Consider the following 20,401-nt stretch of genomic DNA (forward strand, 5'->3'; position numbering starts at 1 on the left):
TTTCTAAGTTTAACAAAAATGAATCCCAACTGGACCAAAGAGCCAACCAAACGTGAGCCCCATTTACAAACAATGCTTCTTGTGCTCTCTCCTTCCTTCCAAGAAGCTGCATTTATCAGCAAATAAATGATTGTCCAGAAAGAAGCCAAAGGCTGTGTGCGAGAGAGAAGTCAGTGTCTTTGGGGAGCAGGCAGGAGGGCAAGCAGAGGCGTGAGCAACTCCAACTGTCACACAAGGAAACATGTAGGTCACTGGGGCTCAGCCACCATCTCTGATGGCTTTCCTCAGAGATGGATGGCCTTGGAGAGCAAGAAAGGAGCAGGGGACTGGGCAGCCGGCGGCAATTCCCATGTCAGGAGCTGCCAGGCTTTGCTGGGGAACTCCCCCTTGCCCCCAGTTTGTTTGTGGTCCCTGTTGGACAGTGATAAGGCAGGTTCTGGTCACACTCTGCTAACTGTCCTCAGCTGGTTGCTGGGACAGGCGCCAGTGGCTGGGCAATTCAAGCAGGAGCATGGTGGGGTGCTGCTCTTCAGAGCTCCCACAGGGGAGTGATGCATTGACAATGTCTTGTACAGCCAAGAGGAGCAGGGGCCCCCATCTCACAGGCTGCCCACCACCCTTCCACCAGGCAGCCCTGGTGCCCTTCCCTTGCTCTCGGTGTGCAGCCAAGCGGGTCAGCTCCTGGCTCCAGCTCATTACACCTGCCCAGTTCAGCAGCACAGTGAATGGTGCTTTGCTGCCCACTGGTCTTTGTTGCTTTATAAATACAAGTGCTGCTGGTGACACTGGTTTATGCTGGGGCATTCAGGCTCTGCAGAGAAGGGTGCTGTGGACATCTGGGTGGCTCTGGTCTGCGGGGTGTCCTCCTCCTGGGTCCCAGTGTGATGCATACACACATGGATCACTCTGTGACTGCTGCCACGCATGGGGTAAGCGGTGTGCCAGGAAATGGGGCTCAGGGGCAAGGGGGTCAGTGACAACCCAGGGACTTCATCCTCACCCCCCAGCCATGAGCTCCTGTTCATCCACAAGCCCCTGCCTTTGTACCCATAGGGGGTAGATTGGTCTGGACTGGGCTAAACTGGACTGGGTTGAGCTGAGCTGTATTAAGCTGGACTGTGCTGGGAGGATATGGGCTGGACAGAGCTGGGCTGGAGCAGCTCATCCCAGCCTAGTTCATCCCAGTTTATCGCAGTCCAGCTCAGCTCAGGCCTGGCCTATGCTGGGCAGGACTTGACTGGGCTAAACTGGGCTCGACTGTGCTGAGCTGGGCTGGGCTGGACAAAGCTGGGCTGTCCTGCACTGGGCTGGGCTGGGCTGGGCTAAACTGGGCTGGAATAGAGCCCAGTTCAGAGCTTTCACGGCGCTAACGTCATCGTGAGGTCATCGTCCTTACTGCCAATGAGGAGAGAGTAAGACAGTGACGTAACACCCAGGCGCGCCCCGCCGCCTTTAAAATTTAAACCTGAGCTCTCCGCTCTCTGGCCCCGCCCTCTCGTGTCGTCACGGACCCCTTAGCCAATCGAAATGCCGCGCTCTCCTTCTATCTGTCTACGCACGCCGCGGCAGCCAATCAGCGGAGAGCACTGCTTGAACAGCCGCGGTGGCCGCCAGCGCGCGCGCCGTGTTGCGCAAGCGCGTCACATCCCCGCCGTGGCCGCCGCCCAATAGCGAGCTGCGGGGCGCCCGGGTCCGGGTGGCGGCGGCGGCGGGGGGGGTGCTGGGCCATGGCGGCCGCGCTGTGACGGGCCGGGCGGCGCGCCGGGCCCGCCATGTCGTGCTCGCACAGCGTGGTGTTCCTGCTGGACGCGGCCAGCCCGGGCCCGCGGCTGCGGCTGCAGCGTGGGGCGCTGCGCCTCCTCACGCAGCTGTGCTGCCGGTTCGGCCTCCCGCGCCTCCGCTGGGCCTTCAGGTTCTTCGACTCGCTCGGCGGGCGCGGCGGGGCCTCGCGGGGCGGCGGCTTCCGCCCGCCCGATCCCCGCGCTTGGGCCCGCTTCGAGGAGGAGCTGGCGGAGCGGGTCGGGGCGCGGGGCCTCGGCGCCGTCCTGCCCGGCCCCGCGTCCCGCGCCGCGCTCACCCACCACGGCCTCAAGGAAACGCTGCTCGACTTCCAGTGGGACCGCCCCGAGATCGCGTCCCCCACCAAGCCGCTGCGCAGGAGCCGCAGGACGGGGCCGGCCGCCGCGGAGCCCCCCGAGGGCTTTGTGAACGCCGTCTTCCTGTTCTCCCCCTGCCCGCGCTCGCGGAGGGACCTGCGGCGGTTCGTGTCCGGGAGCGACGCCGCGGCCTCCGCTGCGGACCCCCCCGCGGCACAGGAGCTGGCGGAGAAGCTGCTCCCCAAGAGCGTGCAGGAGCTGATCGCGGAGCAGAGGATCGCGCTGTTCTGGGTGGACACCGCTGAGTGCGCGCAGGTAACGCGCTGGCACCGCACAGCCCCGGCCAGGAGCACCGGTGGGGTCTCTTCTGCGCTGCCTCCCGGATAAGAAGGGATCGTGTCCAGCAGGCGACTGCAGACTGATGGTGGTCACCCTCCTGGAGATGGGATGCGGCTGCAGCTGGCTGTGAAGTGTTCACTGGGGGATGTTTTGGGGTTTGAGTTAGGGGGCAGCTGCAGCTATTCGGAATTGCAGATAATCAGTCTGGGAGACTGGACTTGAAGCTGAACCCGTTTAAAGTGCTGGCAGCTCTTAATTTAGTGGGAATGGTATTTTCCCTGTTATATTCCTATGGAGGCTGATAAAGCCCATAAACCCAGTTGGGAAGCACTGGGTTTAGATGCTGCGTAGTCATTTCATATGTGAGTTGTTCTCAGTGCATCAGTACTGACTTGTTCGTGTGGATGTTCTCTCTCTACCAACACTAACTGGAAACGTCTCTGTTCCTTGATTTCAGGTGGTGGAATCCCCAGATCACGTTGGATACTGGACAGTGTTGGAACTGATCTGTCAGACCGGAGGAACCATTCTGCCAGCTGACACCTTGGTGCATTTTTTGAGTCCCCACAACTTTGACTTCAGTTCCCCAGTGCCACAGACTGTCCCTTGGACCACGCTGCTGCCCTTGGATGCGACTTTGAACTGCTTGTTCTTGAAGCCCTCTGTATTCCAAGCAGTTTTCCCCCAGCAAGAAGGAACATTGTTTCTCAGTATGCCTGGTAATAACACCCAGATAAGTGGCATAGTAACTGTGATGTGCCAGGGCCTGTACCAGCTTTCCTTGGGAACAGGAGGTGTAGAAGTAACTTCAGATATCTAAGGGCTTGAGTTTAAAGCGAAAGTCCTGCATGGGTTCTGGTTCCTTTGATATGAGAGCTATTAGCACATATTTCTGATTTAGTCTTTTCAGTTTTCCGTGCTTCCATAAGCCTGGATGTATGAACAACTGCTTGCTGGTCCCACCTCATATAGGTGTATATATGCTTTTATGCATGCTTTGCTTCAGCTTCAATTTAACTAAACTTAGAATACAAATAAAAAGCCCCATCAAAAGAAAGATGAGCTTCAAAGCAGCATGTGGTGTGCTTTGGCTCTTTTAGTGGTCCCTGGGTGCACTCAGCTTCTCAAGAGCCTGGGGAGGTCAGTTCTGCAGCCACTTACTGGAGAGCTGTTCCCTGTTTAGCCATGAAACTTGGGATTTTTTTGCATTGTAGTTCCTTCACCTCAATGAAAACTTTTTTTTTTTTTTACTTGTTTTAGAGTTTTTGCTTGATCTTATCCTTTGCTTATCTTATCCAGGAGGAAAGAAGCAAGAAAGCTGTCCTGTGATCCTGGAACCCCTTGCTATGAGCCAGTGGCAACTGCACTGTCCAGTCAATATCTTCCTGAAAGGCAGCTTGTCAGGTTGGAGCTTGGCACAGGCTGGGCACTTCCTCACAGAGAGCTGGATACTGCAGAGCTCACAGGTTGAGCAGGCAGAGCACAAGAGGTCACTGTTCCAGCAGCTGTTAAGGACTTTAGTGACTGAAGAACTGCACATGGTAACTTTTCCTTTGCTTTAAACTAACACCTATTCTAAAGTGAGCTGTAATAAAAGGGGTGACAGTTTATCATGTTGTGACACTGCACATTGCTCATTCAGAGATAAATTCAGAATGTTCTTTAGGAGATTGTGTAAGTTTACAACCTGCTTTTAAAGTGTCTGTAGCCCCAGGTCTCTGTATTTCTAGGTAATATAAACTTCTCCTCTCTCTTTTAATGCAGGTTGCCGAGGTATCGCTGTCTACAAGTTGGTGCTCCTGCACTGCTGTTTTGTCACCCCTCTCTGAGAGCACTGCAGTTCTGACTGTACTTGGTACTGAAAAGACTGCTGAAGCTCAGTGGTGCAACCTTGAAGGAGCTGTAGTGGAGAACTGTCCCCAGGACCATGATTTTCATCTCCCAGATATTGTAAATAGTGTGTTGAGTAAAATTGACACAGTGGTGGAAGATTCTTCGGCCAGTATGGGTAAGTGTCAGGAAATGCAGAACTTGCCATCTTTTGATCATCTCTAGATCTGTTTTGGAGTGGAAGGATTGAAAGTTAATGATTTGCTTTGTGAGGAGTCTCTCACTTTTTTGGGACTTGCTTATTTTGCCTTGTCCTCTGTGGCTCATGCCTTCTGATATTATGCAGAAATCTGCAGTGATGTATCTTTCTGTTTTATTACCATTAGCTTGTAGATAAAGTGCAGCTATGCTGTGCCTGGGGGTGAAATATTTGAGGTTTTCTGAAATGAGTCACAAGCCATCCCTGGCCAGTAGAGCCTTTGGGAGTGGCTTCAGGGGGGGTTGCTTCTAGCTCAACTCTTTTGTGTTAAGAGTGAATCTTCTGAGTCTCCACACCTGACGTATTGGCCATTAAATTGCCCTTCCAGGACTAAAGGTTTGGAAACCTCTGCTTTAGAGCCTCTCTGAAGGCAAGGGCCTTCTGCCGCTTCATTTAGCTCTTTCTAATAATTTTCTCTGTGTGTGTGTCTGCTCACAGAAGAAGCTCCTGTGCCAGAGTGGGTCCAAAGGGAACTGTCCTGTACAGGGGGCTGGCATCCTTCAGTGCTTGAAGCTTGGTATCCTACATCAAATGCTTGCGGAGCAAGCTCAGATCTGATGGAGTCATTCAGGTATGTTTCTGAAACATGTCTCTGAGTAGGAGACATTGAGGATTTCTGCTTCCTGATACATAGTATGGTTGTAGCGTTGCTCAGAATTCTGGAATTAAATGCTTCTCTTAGTACTTTTATTTCTGTACTCAGTTTTCTGGGTGCTTTTGCTTCATTATATCTTGGTGTATGGACAAAAGGATCTGGGAACAGGATATTAGAGTAGTACTTCGAGTGGATTAAGATTTTGACAGTTTCAGGAGGGATACAGGCAACTTAAAATGATCTAAGCTACTTGGGGAAATGTCAGGCTTTAGCTCTCCTTATGCTGTAGGATTCACTGCAAGGTACTGAAGATAGTGGTTGTATTATCACAGCTGGTATCTAGTAGGAATGAATAATCCTGCTTTCTTCAGAGAGTGGCTGAATGGAACAGTACCTAAAGCCTAATGCAAGATAGCTTAGCACAAAGCTGCTCATGTAGTTTTATGGCATGGGTCAGTGGCATATCCACTGTACTTCAGGCAACTCTTGTCACACTCGTTTCCAACTTTGTGTGACCCTTTTGAGGGGGCTGGTGGGGGTTTTTAGTATCTGAAGAGTTTTGGGGAGCAAGCATTGATAGTGTACTAGTATATGTTACTGGTGCTTAGAAGAATGTGATTCCTGTCCACTGGGAACAAGGAATAAGCTTCCCACCCCCTTCTTTTTGATAACTGTGTTGAATGGGTCTTTTATATAGGCTCCTGCAGGTTCCTTGTGCCAGCAGGAAGGATGATGTGGACCAAGCTGAAGTGGAACTCTTAGAAAGTCTATCTGAGCTGTACCAGAGAAAATCCAGTGAAACATCTGCTGCAGCTGGACCAGGAAATAGCAGAAAGAGGCGTATGTATGCTTTGGGCTTACGTGTGCCAATTGTCAGTTAAGGATGATAAAGACTTCTTAGCAGGCCTTTGTAATACATGAACCCTGGAGAGCTGTATTTTCCTGAGCAGTGGCATGCTTTAGATTTTCTTTTCAAATTTGGAGACGGCATAATTTACATATTGATGTTAGGATTGTCCTTTAAGAACAACCCAAATGCTGTGATGCAGGGCTGCTCAGTGACTTGACAAAGCTGTTCCAGAGCAGCATGCAGAGCTCTGCAGTTTCCCTAGTTGTTGAAATAGGGACTGCTCCAACTACTAGTAAATATTGCAACCTCTCAACTTTGTTCTAATTTGGAGAAATAAAACGCTTTCTTCTAGAAGAGAGTTTAATTGTTGCATTTCAGTACACTAACCACAGTTGATGTATTCCGAAATCTTCCTCTGATGGCTATTTCTGTGATGTAAGATTGCTTTCCTATAGGTGTATCTCGTATAGGTATAAGTTCTTATGCAGAACAAGTTTTCATCTGTATTTTACTTAGAGAAGTAGTGTCGTGGTTTAAACTGATCCACACAGCTCGTCTACTCACCCCCCCGACCCGACCCTCCCCGCTCCCGCAGGGATAGGGAGGAGAATTGAGAGAATGTAACTCCCATGGGTTGAGATAAGAACAGCCCAGTAACTAAGGTATAACACAAATCACTGCTGCTACCACCAATGATAATATTGATAAGAGAAAATAACAAGAGAATACGATACCACCGCCGAATGAGTTTGACCCCCACCGAAGGGAGAGTGTGCCCTTCCGGGTAACTCCCAGTTACCTCCTTGGGCATGACGTGCTGTGGTATGGAATACCTCTTTGGCTAGTTTGGGTCAGGTGTCCTGTCTCTGCTTCCTCCTGGCCTCCCTCGTCCCCAGCAGAGCATGAGACTCACAAAGTCCTTGGCCAGAATAAACATTACTTAGCAACAATTAAAAACAATCGGTGTTACCAGCTCTCTGCCCAGGCTGGAAGTCAAAACACAGAGCTTGCACCAGTTACTAAGAAGGAGCAAAACGGCTCCTGGTAAACCCAGGACAAGTAGCTACATGTACATTTATATAATGGAGAAGTACAAACCCTCTGTTCCACTAGAAGATTACTGACCTTACTTGACAGTAACACTAAATTCTGTATTGTGCTCTGCCTTGGGTGGAGTTCCTGGTCCAGTGTGTGTGACAGTAGCGCTCTCTTTCTGTGGTGTTGAAGGTGGGGTTCCCCGAACTCCAGTCAGGCAGAAGATGAAGACCATGTCCAGATCCCTACAGATGCTCAATGTAGCAAGACTAAATGTAAAAGCTCAGAAGCTTCAACCTGATGGTGAGCCACCAACAGTGAACGAGAAGGTTCCGTGGAAGCTTTCAGCAAAAAGATTGAATGAGAAGGTGGAAGAAAAGGAAAAGGTGCTTAAAACATCAACAGGTGTGTATTGAATTTCAGTCCTCATGTTTGTAGGAGCTTATATGGGATTTTTATGGAAGAGAGAGCAAAGGATAATAATTGGAGTATTAGGTGCTAGGGGGCAGATCAGTGTTTGGGTTTCTGTATCTTCAGCTTGGCACAGAGTGGTTATTCTTTTCCACCCTTCTCCAACTTAGTTTCTATGTATATTTACATTCTAGTGTTCCAACTAATCCTGGGGTTAATTTCCTGCCTTTTCTCCATCTGAAAAAAGCAATAAGGAACAATCTTTTTGCTTTTTATTGTTAACCAAAAGTAGTAGAGGGAAGCACCCATCAAGATGTAACTCTAAATGTCCTGTTTAATCATCATGCAGAAATAAAGGACATTTCTTGACTGCTGCAGTAGCCCAAAAACTTGCTGATCTACTTGGAGCTAAGCTTGCCATTTGTCTTGGGTCTGAACCTGGGAGTGTTTATGTTGTTGTGTGATCTGGATGCATCTTTGCTGGTGGAAACCTTTGGTGAGCTCCTCTGTTTTCCTCTTCAGCTGGAATGAGTATTTCATCAGTAAGATAATTCAAATCTTGTTCACCACCATTTAACTTTGACCATTTCCCTTGCAGACTTCAAAACTGAGGAGGAACTTCAGTCCCACTTAATTGCAAGCTACCAGAAGGCTGTTGCTGAGGGAGTTCTTTCATCTGTGTGTGCCCAGAATATGATCATGACCATTAAAAGGTTCTTGAGAATACAGGATGCCAAAGAGAAAGAGGTAGGTAAAGGCATATGGGTTGTTGCTGACCTAGAAATTAAAGTTTTTACTATTTCAGGCTACTTTTCCTTCATGTTACCTGAAGATTTTATGCACAGTTGCATGTAGTCAAAACCACTGCTAACTACTTCTACCTGTGCCACCTCAATAGTGAAAATACTGTGGGTAGCTGTAAAGAACACAGGAAAACCCAGTTCAGTTACTGGCTTACCCCTTTGGTAAAGATTTCAACAGCTGTCTTTCTGTGACCTCATTATGAATTCTGATTCTTAACAGTCTTTAACACTAGTTATAGACTTAAAGTAACTCATTGAAAAATTAGTAAACTTGTGAATAATTGTAAAAAATACTATGAAAACCAAATCCATAGGCCTGAAGTTGCAAGCAGGTGACCTCTGGTTTCAAGTTAGAAGTTGTTCCATGTCTCATGTCATTGTGACTTTGCTGCTGAAGGAAAAAGAATTCCTTCCCTTGAAGGAGAAGGAAAAAATGAAGCTACTCCCAAAAGGCAGAGAACTGATTTAAAGTTTTTGCTGTAATTATGTATATCTGCAGGTGGCCTGTGTGGAAAGAGTCAGAAACCATCTCCTGAAGACCAGCAAAGTGCTTAGACAACAGCATGGCTCACAGAAGGAGGCCAAAGTCAGAGAGTATGAGATGCTCTATTTACTTCAACTGCTGGGATACTGTGGAGTTGGTTAGCAATTTTTAATGGTGGCTTTCTTTTGTGCAAGTGGAAAAGTGTTTAGATGGGGTAAATATTCCAAGGACAGTCCCCAGTCACAGTAAAAACACCCCATTAAATTCAGATACACGTATGCTGTGTGCTAAGTATTGCAGCCTATATCTGAAATAAGGCATCTCCCCTGCCACCAAAATGAAATGCTAACCAAATTATGCTGTCAAAAGGAGCCACTTCCGTTCCCACTGCTTTCTTGAGCACAACTTTTGCAGTAAATACGCTGTTTCCACCAGAAAAAAGGCAGTGTATGATATCTTTTTTTTTTTTCTTAGGTGCCGACTTCAGGTATTTTTACGCCTCGAGTTATGTCTTCAGTGCTCTTCACTGCAAAGCAACACAGATGAAATGGAGCAGCTGTTAGAAGAGGCAAGTACATTATAGACCAGGTTGTGTTTCTGGATGGCACTAGATATACAGACCTGGAACCTGTAGTTTTATCTTCATTTTACTGTAACACTTAATATTGCTTGCTCAAAAAATTTGGTATTGCAACTATCACAACCTAATCCATTTTCCCCCTTAACTTTCTCTTTCAGATGACAGATATGCTGCGCATTTTGTGTCTCACTGAAGATTCGGGGTATCTTACAAAGTTTCTAGAGGAAATATTAGAATTGTAAGTTCTTCAGCATGGCTTAAGTGTTACTGGGGACTGGTTTTGGTTGGATATGTTCTTTGAGTAAACAGCAATCTGCAGCTTTGATATACTGCATCTTGTAATTGTCGAAAGTTCAAACATTTTCTGTTTGTTATACTTGATTAAAGAAAAAGTAGCTGATAAGTAAGCTAATGGAAAAAAAACCATTTGATTTTTCAGTTTGTTTTAATTGACATTTGAGAACAAAGATTTAGTTCAAACCTTGGGATTGAAACACTGCAAGTTTTGTGGGGGATTGTATTTGATGTGTGTTCTTTGATGCTCTAGGTATATGAATTCAATGCCAAAGACCCTTGGAGATATTTACTATGGCCTTGGTACAGAAATACCCGCGAAGCTGGCATCTGTTCTGCCTTCAGACTTCTTCAGTGATGACTCCATGACTCTGGATAGCAAATCTCCAGGTCTTCCACTGTCTTTATCATCTGCCTTAACTCCCACTGCTGTTTGTCCACGCACTGAGAGTGATCAGCTGGAGGAGCTGCGCACCAGATCTGCCAGAAAGAGGAGGTAATTCCAAATAGGAAGCAGTTTGTTGCAGCCTGGGCTGTGGCTGAAGAGTTATCTAAACGACAGCTCAGATATCTGTTGCTGGATGAATAGTTGGGGGAAGCCGCTGATGGCTCTGCATTAAGGGCTCCTGTTTTTCATTTTAACTTGCCATGGTTGGCTGTATGAAAGTGTAATATTGATTCTGTATGTGCAGCAGAGTTTGTGAGCATCTTCCATGAGAGGATGTTCTACTGTGCAGTAGGTGACCACTATATTGTTAAAACTGCAATTTCTGTAGATCTCGATGTTGGGGACCCTAAGCACGTTTTTGCAAATGGTGAAATGAGTTTTAATACCAATCTTAACTTTAGGTATAGCTCTTCAAATTGCAAATCATCTTTCAGTGTTGTAACATAAGTAAGGTGTAATCTGCAGTCTGAATTTAGGTAAAGACTTCATATCTCTAGAGTCAAACCTAAGTTGTTATTAGGTTGATAACTGTGCTTCTGATCTTATTTTAACTTAAGCTTTATATATTCTCTAAAGGAAAAACGTGTTAGCCAGACACAGGAGCATGACAGAAGCACCACAGAACTTGCGTCAAATTGAGATTCCCAAGACAGCCAAGATTCCCATCCGAAAGGTAAAACCCTTGTGTGTGGGTTGCTTCTGTCAGGGATGCAGCAACATTGTGAAGTGACACTTGAGTGCAAAAGCACTTGCTCTGCATCCGTTTAGCCAGTTGTCCTGTATCAGCTGTACAGAGATCAAAATTGTTTTGAAGGAAGAATTAGTGTGGTTCAGAGCTTACAGCTAATATTCATAATAAGTAAACATAATGTTACACTTCTGGTGAGGCTAATGTATACTTCTTGTTTCAGGAGAGCTTGCGTTCTTACCTTGCCTCTGAGAAGCCCCAGCAAAAAGAAGCTGTGCAAGGTATATTGACTTCTAGCTTTGCCATGGAAAGTTGCATCTTCAGCTTATGTTCTCCCTGTAAATTTTAGTGAGCCATGATGGAATTATGCTGAAGCATGCTGGAAATACGGACAAAGTTTTGCTCAATTCTGTAAAAACTTTGAGGAAGAATAATGGCTGTATTCTGTGTGCGTTCTCAATCATGTGTCCTGAAAGGAGAACCTTTCCATTCTTCCTTGGACCTTGCGATAACTTTAGTCTTCTCTGTCCTGTAAAGAAAACGAGGACAAGAGTGAACTTCTGTATCTGGGAAACAGGATATCTGTCTGGAAAATACTTAAAATTAAATCCCACATGTTCTCTGAACCAACATGTGCTTCAGTTGAGACTTTTGTAGCTCACTTAATGTTCCTCCATATGGACACTGACTGGCTGCTTTTCCTGCTATGGCATCTGCTTATTGCTGGAATAATGCAACTTTGTAAGACAAGTCCAGGATGGATTCAGAGGAATATGGGTTCCAGTAGCAGAAAAACAATTTTCAGTGCATTTTGGTCTCTGAGAACTTGTTTTTCTGTTTCCATCTCTAGTGGCCTGACAAAATTGTCCTCTGATTTCTTTTTCCTCTTTTTTCCTGTTTTTACCTTTTTAATCTGATCATTTCTTGCTTTGTCTTATGTCACAGAGGTTACGAAGGTAAGAAGGAACCTCTTCAATGAAGAGATACTTTCACCATCAAAAAGGTCTATGAAAAAGATGCCTAGAAGCCAGTCAGTATCTGCTGTGGAAGGCTTAAGATACAAATGCAGTGATGAAGGCACTAAAGGTAGGACATGACTGGCATGTGTAGGATTGTTCTGGAAGAGCTTTTCCTAAAATCCCTATTCTTGCATCCTCAGTTCTATGAAATAATTATGACATGTGTTTAATGAAGGAGAAAATATTCTATGTCATTGCTGTGATGGTTGGAAGGTGAATAGGATAGTTTGGAAACTGAAACCTATTTTTTTTTTACTGTGTTTCCTGTGCCTCAGAACTGATGTCAAAATGCTTGGTTATAAAAGGATCTGTGAATGAAAGGTGAAGAATGAAAACTATCTCAGTAGGTTAATTATGTCTGACACAAAGTACTGTTGATAATACTGTGGGGAGTGGGAAGGAAGTGTAGACACTGGACTCTGAAATAATAGCTTTTGAGTGCTGGGAGAGTGCTGCACGAGGATCCTATATTGGCTGTCATTTTTAAACTGAAACCTAGACAAAGCTATGTACTTATTTGTCCTAACTGCTTTATAACTGGGTGATGTTACAGCTCTTGCTTGATTTTTTTTTAGATTATCGCAAGCTCTTGACCAAAAGAGTTGCAGAAACACCACTACATAAGCAGGTCTCCAGGAGACTACTACAGAGGCAGATAAAAGGCCGGTGAGTAAGCTCCTCCTGAATTTCTTCAAGTATTGGATGTATAAGTAATGGCTGTCAGCACAGGGACCAGGTATCTTCTTTGTGATCAAAGTGTCACCTTCACCTCAGGTAGTAAGAGAACAAGTGGAGGCTAAGTTCTGTTGTCTGAGTGGGGAGAAATACTGCTTGACTCATCATGTAAGTCGGGCTGCTTTAATTCCTGCAGCTAACTTCTGTTTAGACTCAGTTGCTGTTTCAAGGGCTTCTGAAGAAAAGGCCTGTGCTGTGTTTTGTGGACTCTGGGCTGAAATTCAGCCTTTGCTTCCATGTGGTGCTCTTCCCTATACAGCTGTTAAGTTGCCCATACTCAATCCTGTGTAAACAGGAGGCAAAGTGCTTACTAATTGCTCACTTAGAGTAGCCCACAGAGCAATACGTCAATGTAGAATAGAATGTGCTGCTTTTTGGCCTGTGTGAAGTTCTGGTTTTGTGAGTGTGAACAATATGCCAACTCCAAAATGTTTGCTGTTTCTCAAGGTCATCTGATCCAGGTTGTGACACTGGTGTCGTAGAAGAATCTCCAGAGAAGGCCATAAATGGTAAACGCCATTTTTTTAATTTAGGTGGCTTTGCTGTGTTGTAGTGTGTAAGTTATAAAGGGATAGTGACTCTTTAAAAGGGAAACACATGAAGGAATTTGAGGGTGAACAAGATTCTGAGCTACTGTACTTACTGTCAAACCAGCACACATTGGGTTTTTCTTGATTTGTCGTCTTCAATGTGGTCTGCTGTGACCCTAACACTGCTCTGATTTCTACTGTAATAGCCACTTGGCTCTCTGGAGTGATTGTTATGTCGGCTACTGCTGTTTTGTGTCTCCAGAAAGGAAGAAAAGAGCATGGCTGAGCAGGCAGGAAGATGAAACCACTAGTAAAAAGAAACACGAGAATCAACTAGTCATTTAACCTGAATGTAACTTGCATTGAACATGGCTTTTCTAGCATTGCTTTCCATATAATTGCTAGAGAGGAATGAGAGTTACCATGACTTAAAGGAGGAAGCATTATGATGTGAAAGATTATATGCATTAATATTCCAAATCTCCAGGAAAGCTAAATCTTTCTTTGCAATGCTTGCCTGCAAGTGTGGTATTTGAAATGCATTTCTTTGAAATGCTTGCCCTGCATGTGATACTTGAGCTGTATGGAAGCTTCTTTGTGGTGTGTTCAGTTACAAGCTGTTCCTGAAGATGTCCTCATTGTTGAGGGAAACAGAAGTCTCCATCTCCAATCTCCTTACCTTTGCAGAAGCAGGGTTGAGAAGAAGCCCACGCATCAAACAGCTCTCTTTGAATAAGACCTGCTCTGGAGTTTTCTATTCCACTACACAGCCCAGCTCACAAAATTCACAGCTTGTCCATCAAGGACAAGAAGAGGAGAGCTCTACACTGCGGGATGTAGAAGGTACTGAATGGGATTTGAGCAGGCTGGTGTTGCTGATCTGAAAAGCTGGCATGGCTAGCTCTGATTTTTATTTGATTTGGCTCTACAAGAGATTGCAAGAAGCTAAGATTTATCATGTAGTATCTTGTGTAGACAGAAATTAATCCCTAGTAATTTCTTCTAATTAGAAATCTGAATTTGGAGGATGGTGAGGCAGCTATTCCTACACTGCCAACTTAAGAAACCAGTCAGGCCCATCTACCCAAACACTGCTGATTGTCAGTCTGCATTCCTCAAATGCAGTGAAATCCATGTAAAATGTGGGACAGAAATCCTAAAGCTTTCTTTCAGTCTACTCTGGTAACATAAAGCAATGACTGGTGGGGTCTTCTTTGCTGGCTTTCTCAGTAGGATTATCAGCTATAAATGGTGACATTAGTTCTTTATATTGTACTAGAATCCTTAGTCACAAACCAGAACTTTAAGGTACAAGCTATAAATACTATTAAGGAGCTGAGCTATTTTGGACTTACTTTTTCCTGTTAGAGCACTTTTTCTGCAGGTGGACATTAGTTTCATATTGGGAAATAACGAATTCTGGAGGAGCTTTAACACGTGGCTAGAAAAGAGCATGCCAGGGCTATAGGCTTTGTACATCTGAGGTGATTGTGACAGTTGTTTGTGGCAGGTTACTTGGTGTTAGTTGAATTGTACCATTCTACTTTCTAGGCACAAAGCAGCATTCACAGAGTGCCCCTGTCCAGACCCCCAAGAGGCTTTTCTTTGGTGCTGTGATTGACACATGTAGTCCTGCAGCGAATCCTTCACCTGGAAGGAGAAGAACAAGAAAAGATTCCTTACACTCAGAGGAGCTGACTGCTTGTCAGGTAGAAACATGTACCTCTCTTTCTATCCCTTTTCTCTATTCATGTTTGGTGAGACCTGCATAGCTTCAATTTAGTGTTTGTTAAGTCTAAATGTTTTTTGTTTTAAATCTTGAAGTAAATATCAGGAGGGGTAGATAATACTGCTGGCATAGAACAAGCCTGATTCTTCATTTATTTATTTATTGTCCCCTGCAGACTCCTAGAAAAACACCTCATAAACCTGCCCAGAAGCCAGTGAATTCTGCCAGTAAGCTGCCAAGGAGATCACCTCGCATCCTTCTCAGGGCACCACAGAGGATGGAGAAGACTCCTGGCAAAAGCCCAGCTGCAAAGAAGACTGCAGTTAAGTGTTTGGGAAAGTACTTTTCTCATCCTGCACAAAACGTCAGGTCACCATCTGCATTAGCTGAAAGCAAGAGCGTTCACTTACTGCAAGGAACTTCTGAGGACTTTTCTTCAGCAGAAAGACTTTCCCCTCCTTGCAAAGAGGCTGGCTTACACAGGCCGGAACAGGAAGGATTCACAGGGCTCAGTGCCTCACTGTTACCTCTGACAGATTCAAATCCAGCTGCTTCTCCCTCTTCTGCCATGCAGGAAAGATGTTCTACAGAACTACAAACTCCAAGACGTTCCTTGAGGTACCTCTCAAAATTAGCATCTCCAGTTGGTACTCAGAGGCAAATCCTCCCAAAGGAAATTCAGGTGCAGTCAGATCCATTATCTCGAGCAACTAAAAGTACTCCCAGAAAACCTGAAGATCCAGGTTCAGAATTACGTACCAGCCCACCAAGTACAGAGATAGCACAGCTTGCTGTGAGGTTAGAGCCTCCCTTCAGTTCTCTCAGTGAGCGCTCCATGGACACTGTAATAACATGCTCTCCTTCCCATGTGGAGGCTAGGGAATCTGACTGGGAACTCTGTGCATCCAAACCAGACTCTCAAAGATCTCCAGGAATTGCTGGCACTCCACTGAGGTCTCTGCTTCACACATCCAAGCAGGCCAAATGTGAACTGAACACTGGAGGAGAGAATTTCACAGTTGCGTGTGCAACAGCTGAAAATAAGGACAACTGTCATGACAGTGGTGGTAACGCTTCTGTAGAAAGCCTTCAGCTCTGTCAGTTCCAAGCTACTCAAAATACCCCTGTATTAGAGACAAATAAACAGATGGAGGTAGTGTCTCAAAAGTTTTCTCCCAGAGAGGACTCTGAAAACTTGGAGAAGAATCTGTCTCCAAAGCCGTCTGCTGGAGAGCAGTTCCATGCACAGAATGCTGAGAGAGAGGGTGAGCAATGGTTTAAGGAAGGGAACTCCAGTGCAAACACCCACGAGTCGTTCCTAAATGGTTCTCAAACCGTTAGTGAAGACTTGGAACCAAAAACCTTGAAGGAAGAATACACGGGGCTGAAGGCTCCAAGACTTAAGAGACACTCTAGGTTTGCCTTGAATACTTCACCTCCTATGCCAAAGTCTCCTCCTGCCTATTCTTTGCGCTGCACTGCAGACCGGAGGCAGCGGGAAGCTGCAGCACGGATGGGAAATCCTCAACTTCTAGCCAAGTTCTCCACTCCTAAAAGTCATTGCAAGCTGCCTTCTGCTAGCCCACCAACCTACGAAGTTGAACTTGAAATGCAAGCTTCAGGCCTGCCCAAACTTCGCATCAAGAAAATCGGTTCTTGCTCATCGTTAGAAGTTCAGCCTGAAGCAAGTGCCAGCAAACCCAAGGCAGGAGGAAGCCCCTTTGGTGAACTGGGTGGGACCTGGTGTAGCAAGCACCCAGGAAAACTAGCAGCTGCTTGTGTTTCACCGTCCTGCTTCCGCTCTTTCCACAGTACACCTGGGAAAGGTGCAGGACAGACCTACATATGCCAGTCATACACCCCAACAAGCTGTGCCTCTAACACCTCTCCATCCCCCTTGGAAGCAGGGATTCCCTGGACACCTTCTCCAAAGCAGAAGGGGAAGACTACCCCTGATGCTATCAATGACTGGCCTCGGAGAAAGAGAGCAGTAGGCAGCACTGCTAATGTTAGCTGTGCTCAAAGCGAGAGGAATGCTGATGAGTGGAAAATGATGTCAGCAGGCAGAGAGGTGAAGATCTCGGAGCACTGCAGCAGCAAAGGAACAAATACTCTTGAGGAATTTGAGGTGGAAGGGGTTTGCAGGCTCCAGGACCTGGCATCTCCTGGTGACTCTGAACCCAAGGCTGATGAGGACTCTCCCAAGGGAACCTTTGGCCTGAAAACGCGGAAGCGGGTCTTAATGTATCTGTCGCCAGAGAAGGAGGAGAGTCATAATGCCAAGAGACCTTGCCCTGATAGGTGCAGTGTGGATCTCACTGGCTTTCCCTCAGATGATGGCAACAGAAACAAATCGAGGGTAGACTCTGTGCTTCCTGAGAAACCAGGAGCATGCGTGTTCATGACCCTTGAGCAGCACAGTTGCGTAGGGGATGACGATGTCTTCCTTTTGTCAGGTAATTCAGTGGCATGAGTGACCCTCTATTAGAGTTGATATGGTTAAAAATAGGAGGTAGACAAAAACAAGAGCACGGTTATTCTCTGACTACCTGAGGGAGAAGGTGGTGGAGAGGCAGAGTGGCTTGTAAATGACATGGAAGTTAATGATGTGGAGAGGCAGACTGTATGTGATGGAGTATTAATGATGGGAGACAGATCAGAGAAATAAGAAGGAGCAGGAGGCTGGAGGGGTGAAAAGGAAACTGGAAACTTGGGGAGGGAGGATCCCAATTGCATTCAACTGGCAATTTATGTGGGTTTATGTTGATGCTGCTAGCTGTTTCTGCCCAGCATCCAGCACTGAAACTGTCTTAAGCCTAAAGTTTGGCTGCTTCAGTATAGATCGGAGCCTTGGTGGGTGAGTCCTGTGGATGTTGGTATTTATTGGTGCTTTCTGTCTGTGCATGGTGGCAGGCCCATTGGAAATGGGTATCAGAAAGGATTGCCTTGCTAGGAGTTGTGTTGCATTGGTTGGTATTTAAGCTTAAGGTACCCCCTTGCTTTTGCTGTGGGTACAGATGATGCAGCTGACCATGGTGAAACGGGCTGTCTCTGCTCTCTAAGCAAGGCCCTGTGAATTTCAAATACTTAGCCCAGTATTGTTCTATAACTAAATGTTATAAGGGACTACAGCAGATACTGTTCTACAGTCGCTGCATGCCCCGAAGCTTTAGTCTTTGTTTCCTTTTTCAAGGAAAGGTTTGTATAGAGGCAGTCTTAGTCATTCAGCAGATATCCCTGAGAAAAAATGGGCAAATGTTAAAGCAACGTTGGTGCATATTCAGGACAGGAAATGAGTGGTATTTAGCCTCAAGCTAGTCCTGTATGAGATAATTCCAGGCTGCTCTTAACCTTTCTTCATGCAGAAACCCACTCTGCCAGCCTAGATTTTCTTTCACATAAACTGAGTATCACTCGTAGTGATGGTAGTTCTGAGGTAGAACTATGTCTGTGCGTGAGACTGATCTGACAGTACCCTTAAGTTGTCAGTTTGCTGCAGCATGTCCCTGTGCTTCTCCAGGCTCAACCCCACCAGTGAAGAGCATGCTCTCTGCTAGCAGCCTTGTAGCACTGACCCAGTCTCCACTGCTTTGCCAGGGACAGACACCGCCGCCTCGGAGGAAGGATGTTCAAGGTAACCCCTGTGCCATGAGGAAAGGCAGTGCTCTCTGCCTGCAGCTAAATGACAGTGTCATTTCAGTGTCTCCATCTTGCATGCTTCCAAGAAGCTTGGCATGAACTGGGAAGTGTGGGAAGGAGGTAGCAGTGAAGAAAGAGTAGCTTAGTAAGAAGCGCATCTTACTGTTCCTTGTATCCAGTTGGTATTTCTTGGAGCCACCAGTAAACTTAGGCAAAGTGTAACTTTAATTTCTTCTTTCTATTTTGTAGAAGAATCTGATGCCTTCCAAATTGCTGCCAATCAGGAGCTGTCTCCATTCCACATCCCGGCTTTCAGGAAGCGTCCCCTTAGCAGGACTTACTCACGGAAAAAGCTGCTCAGCTGAAGTTTGGAGCCAGAACAGTATGGGAAACTTTGCATTATCCCTGCTGTACAATGTGCTTTATAACAAGGATCTTGTATTTGGTGCTGGGCTTGGAGCTGTCTTGTGTTGGTAGGAACTGGATGCAAGCATATGGCATATGACAGTGGAAATAAGGACCACTAAAGAAGTGTGGTGTGCTTGAATTAGTTTTTACCTCAATTACAGCATCTCTCCATCCAGTCAAAGCCTAGCTAGGCCTTTTTGGCATTTATGCATGTGGTAGCTGAGTTTTGCAGTGAAGGTTCAATTCTGCCAAAGAGGGAGAACTATCACTTTTCTACAACTTCCTTGTGAAATAAACTGATGTGAATTTGCATTGTGTCACTTAATCAGAAATCTGTCTTTAGCCCAAGTGATGGGTGAAGGATTGGGGCTGCAGGAAGGATGGTGGTGGTGAGTGGGTACACAACAAGCTGCATGCTTCTGCTCTGTATCTTGTCCTGACACTTACTGGATCTCTCTGTTGCTGAGAGCTTAGTGGGAAAAATAACAAGCAGATGAACTGCATTAATGAGTAAATTACTCAGAAATACTTGACAAATGCCAGAAGAGTACAGAGGAGGGGAAAGATAACAGCTGGGAATAGGGAAGAGGAGGAGGAGTTTGAATTTTCCCTCTTTGTAGATCATGCATGGTTTGGTGTATGAGCTCCTGGCCACAGCCGGGTAAGCTGGTGCTGATGGAGTTAACTGCATTGTCCTTTTCTGCATATTGCAGTGGGCCAGAATTGGATGGAATAACAGGAGATGACACGTCAAAGACTGTTCTTTACCAAACTCTGTCACTGATTAAATAGTGACTCAATTGTGCTAAACTGTGACTTGTGCTTGTGTTCTAACCCCATGAAGACAGCAGGAGCTGTGACTGTGCTCAAGATGCAGCCTAAAAGGGGCTGAAATTTTGCATTACTTTCCAAGGGCTGATTTTATTTTTTTTTTTTTTCCCTTGGGATAGTGACCTGTTTGTGCCCAGCAGGATATAGGGGAAGTCACCCCACTCTCTAGTGGATGCACAGGAAGCAGAGAGCTATGAAGATAGTGTGAGGTCACCCTAAAACCTAAGGTCACCATGGCAATGCAGAAGTTTGTTACCTGACCTTGAGGGGCTTAGATGGTATTGGTTGGAATTTGTTTCCTGGAAATACTATTTCTGCAGGAAAACTAACTTTGCTGATGGGGAGGAATGGTGTGATTACCAGTGATTGTTTTGCTTGTGGGAGAGATGCACTTGCTTCAGGGATGAGGATGGATACACAAGTATAGAGCTCCAAGATTACTACTTACAAGTAGGATGGATTCTTCTTTTACCTACTGGAGATCTTTGTTCTCAACAGCAGGAAATAAAGTCTCTCAGCAACACACAGAGCCCTCAGTAATGTCCACCCTCAAAGCAAGATCAAGTATGTAAGAGGAAGATCAGGTGGGTCCTACTTGTGATGTTGGCTTTGAACTTTGTGTGTGCTACTCCTCAAATAGTGGTTGTGGTTTGGGCTGAAGGAAGAAGCTGGCTGTTTTGGGATCAGATAGCCAAGCTGCTGTTTCCCCCCTTAAAGTGGGAACCTTGGCTTTCATTCCTTGCTCTGCAAGGGTTAAACTTAAGTCCCCCTTCCTGAGGTAGATGGTGTCAGTATTAA

General features: G+C 45.9%; 1 protein-coding gene across 2 annotated transcripts; it reads left to right on the forward strand.

The window, feature by feature from the left end:
* Positions 1 to 1,710: 1,710 nt before the first annotated feature.
* Positions 1,711 to 19,082, forward strand: TICRR (TOPBP1 interacting checkpoint and replication regulator). Of its 2 annotated transcripts, XM_065688486.1 has the most exons (22): positions 1,711 to 2,411; positions 2,893 to 3,154; positions 3,735 to 3,976; positions 4,200 to 4,443; positions 4,963 to 5,095; positions 5,817 to 5,959; positions 7,197 to 7,409; positions 8,014 to 8,162; positions 8,718 to 8,812; positions 9,177 to 9,270; positions 9,441 to 9,520; positions 9,830 to 10,072; positions 10,601 to 10,697; positions 10,936 to 10,993; positions 11,658 to 11,798; positions 12,307 to 12,397; positions 12,914 to 12,975; positions 13,684 to 13,839; positions 14,548 to 14,705; positions 14,901 to 17,181; positions 18,246 to 18,359; positions 18,614 to 19,082. In XM_065688486.1, the coding sequence occupies exons 1-22, from the start codon at positions 1,773 to 1,775 to the stop codon at positions 18,727 to 18,729; spliced, it is 5,811 nt and encodes a 1,936-aa protein (XP_065544558.1). In that variant the 5' UTR covers positions 1,711 to 1,772; the 3' UTR covers positions 18,730 to 19,082. The 2 variants fall into 2 exon arrangements, with proteins under 2 accessions (XP_065544558.1, XP_065544559.1); XM_065688487.1 differs by lacking the exon at positions 18,246 to 18,359.
* The last annotated feature ends 1,319 nt before the right edge of the window (positions 19,083 to 20,401 follow it).

The sequence above is a fragment of the Lathamus discolor genome, chromosome 8 (genome assembly GCF_037157495.1).
Source record: "Lathamus discolor isolate bLatDis1 chromosome 8, bLatDis1.hap1, whole genome shotgun sequence".
Taxonomy (NCBI): Eukaryota; Metazoa; Chordata; class Aves; order Psittaciformes; family Psittacidae; genus Lathamus; species Lathamus discolor.